Source organism: Capsicum annuum, chromosome 12 (assembly GCF_002878395.1).
Source record: "Capsicum annuum cultivar UCD-10X-F1 chromosome 12, UCD10Xv1.1, whole genome shotgun sequence".
Taxonomy (NCBI): Eukaryota; Viridiplantae; Streptophyta; class Magnoliopsida; order Solanales; family Solanaceae; genus Capsicum; species Capsicum annuum.
In genome coordinates this window covers 199,747,486-199,750,489 of record NC_061122.1, presented here as the reverse complement: position 1 = coordinate 199,750,489, position 3,004 = coordinate 199,747,486, and the positions used below count along the sequence as shown (strand labels likewise).

The following is a 3,004-nucleotide window of genomic DNA, read 5'->3' as shown; positions in this document are numbered from 1 at the left end:
CTATTCATCAAGGCTTAAGAACAGATTGACAAAAATCATCTAGCGCTTTTTTTAATCGCCATTGAAATTCATACATGAAAACTCATGATTCTAAATCACTTCCTTGATTACTAAACCACACCGTTGAGGGCATTATTACTTAATTCTATTAGTCAAGAAAGCAACCAGCTGCATGTGGACCAAATATGAAACTCCTAATGCTAAATGGTAACCATTTTTATAGGGACAAATATGAACTAACATAACCAAACACTCCACATGTAACTCAACAAATCATACTTCGTTTTGGTTCCATTATTTTTGCAGGTTCCAAATTAAGATTTAAACTACTACTACTAGCACTAGTATATCAAAAGCAATAAATAAGATAGAATAATAGTACTACTACTGAATAGAACAATGCCATTGTCTTACAGTCATTTCATTTGGCCTTTTCCCCCAACACCAAGTCCCTAAAAATTTCCCTGTCATGAAATAGTAAATTATGTACTCTTCAAACAGCAAAATTCCTTGTCTCCTCCTCCTCTCCACAAAAGATTTAAAGAATCAAAATTTTCATTTTTTTTAAAAAAAACCTTATACTAAAGTACCTTCTCATCATCATTGGCATCATGACCTCCTTTTTCCTCGTCACATTTTTCTTTCAATTGATCATCAACACCTTCTTTAGGACTCTCTACTAATAATGCCCTTTTCTCTTGCTCTTCATCTTCCACAGTCATATTTCCTCTTGATTTTACTGCATTATTATTACTGTCAGCCTTTGTCTTCAATGCTTCTAGCAATTCCCAAATTGCCTTGTCTTTGTTCCTCCTGTTTTTGATTAACACCTCACTTATATCAGCTGGTGTCATCTCAGCGCGCTCAATCACTTGCTCCAATTGCTCTAACATCGGCTTCTCCACATCCTCGTCGTCGTACCCCAAGTAATTCTTCAAGAGAATCTTGAGTGCTGCGAAGGACGAGTAGCTCATGTGAATGTGCATGTCCATTCGTCCACTCCTCAATAAAGCTGGATCAAGCTTCTCAATGTGATTAGTTGTGAAAACGAATATCCTCTCACTCCCACAACACGACCACAACCCATCAGTAAAATTTAACAAACCGGATAGAGTTATAGTATTATTATTATTATTATTATTATTATTCCCAGCATCCTCACCACTCGAACCGTTACTCCCCGGAGGTGAAACACTGTAGTTGTTACTATCCTTGTTACTAGGATTATTTTTCCTGTTAGTCAAATTGATAGAACAATCAATATCCTCAATGACTATAATAGACTTGGAACTCGTCTTCATCAACAACTTTCTCAACTCTGAATTAGTATGCACTTCTGTTAATTCAAGATCATATATATCATAACCAAGAAAATTAGCCATTGCAGCAATCATACTCGATTTTCCTGTTCCCGGTGGACCATAAAGAAGATACCCTCTTTTCCATGCCCTCCCAGTTCTCTGATAAAAAGATTCTCCATTCGCAAAATCCAATAAATCTGCCATGATTTCAGACTTTTTCTGAGGATCCATAGCAAGTGTCTCAAAGGTACTTGGATGCTTAAATGGTACAGATTCCCACGGATGTCCTCTTGAATCAAGTGAACCTCCACGTGAATTCGTGTACAACAATCGATCTTGATTCTTCCTACGAATCTCATTAGCTTTATCCATGACATAGTCAAGATAGGCTCCTAGCACAACTGATTTATCTTTCTTCTTAGCACGTAGAAGAAACCCCCTCTTCTCCTCAGGAAGTGGACGCCAAGAGAACGTCTGAGAATTCCTTGGGGTCACCACATGTTCCCAATGAACTGTAACACCATCATATCTATCAATGAGGGAATCATTATTCGACAGACCAAAAGTGATGCTGCTCGAATTCAATCCCCGTGTAAGACTCAAACGATTACCAGCTACACACGCAGAACTACTCAAGTAGAGCTGAACAGCGTTGTATAGCTCATTGGTATTGACACCGTCGATTTCAGTGATGTCGTAGTAGCAATAAGCGGAGAACCAATTACAGATGCGATGAATGATTTTGAGAGTGGCGAAACGAACCTCCGGCGGGAATAATGCTTGTAGAAGACTCTGACTAAATGCCCAAATCCCCATCATTGATGCTAATGTTGTCCACATCTCCCTCATCCTTGTTGTAAAAAATAATATGGCTCAAGAAAAATGGGAATTAGAATTAGAAATCTTGGAGAAATATTTTTTTCTTGAGTTGGACTACTATTTTCTTGAGTTGCTTTAACTTATAAAGAGAAGTTTATTGGTTATGTTAAAAGAAAAGGGGAAAGTTTTTTTTTTTGGGTCAGAGGATTAAAGAAAGAAATAGGCAAAAGGGTTCTGAAAAGGTGGAAGCTTTTTTGTTTTGAGAAGAATTTTGGCTGGCAATGACTAATAAGACTAGAGAGAAAAAAAAAATGAGATACTACCATGGAAACGACTAATCTCAATTGGTGTCTTGTTTAATTAAATATCAAACTGAATAAATAAGGAAAAATATTTAATTTTTATAGTCTTTTAAGTGTCTTATTTAATTGAATACAAAATTTAACAAATAAAGAAAAATATTTATTTTTTATAATCTTAAATTAATATATATATATATATATATATATATATATATATATATAATCCCATGTAAATATTACAATTAAAAGATTTACTAAATATAAAAAGAGATACTTTTTTCATTCTAATTCTAATTTAGATGGCACTTTTTAGATTTCAAACAAATAAACTTTTCTGTGATCATATTGTTTTTATATTTTGAATTATTATTTATTGTATATTATATAAGTATTTATACATATGTATAAATTTAATTTCAAAAATCTTAAAGATTTTACATCTAAATTTATAATTAAATTTAAATTATTTAATTCGTAAAATATAAATTATATCACATATATTAAAAAAATATTTTATTTATTTATTTTTATTTGTCACATTTGAACGTGGTGGATGGAGTGAAATACTGCAAAATTAGGGGG

The 3,004-nt window shown here is 33.4% G+C and overlaps 1 protein-coding gene across 1 annotated transcript; it reads right to left on the bottom strand.

Annotated features, from left to right (window-relative positions):
• Positions 1-327: 327 nt before the first annotated feature.
• Positions 328-2,452, bottom strand: LOC107851651 (AAA-ATPase At5g57480). The gene has a single exon (XM_047401103.1). The coding sequence runs from the start codon at positions 2,148-2,150 to the stop codon at positions 582-584; it is 1,569 nt and encodes a 522-aa protein (XP_047257059.1). The 5' UTR covers positions 2,151-2,452; the 3' UTR covers positions 328-581.
• Positions 2,453-3,004: the final 552 nt, after the last annotated feature.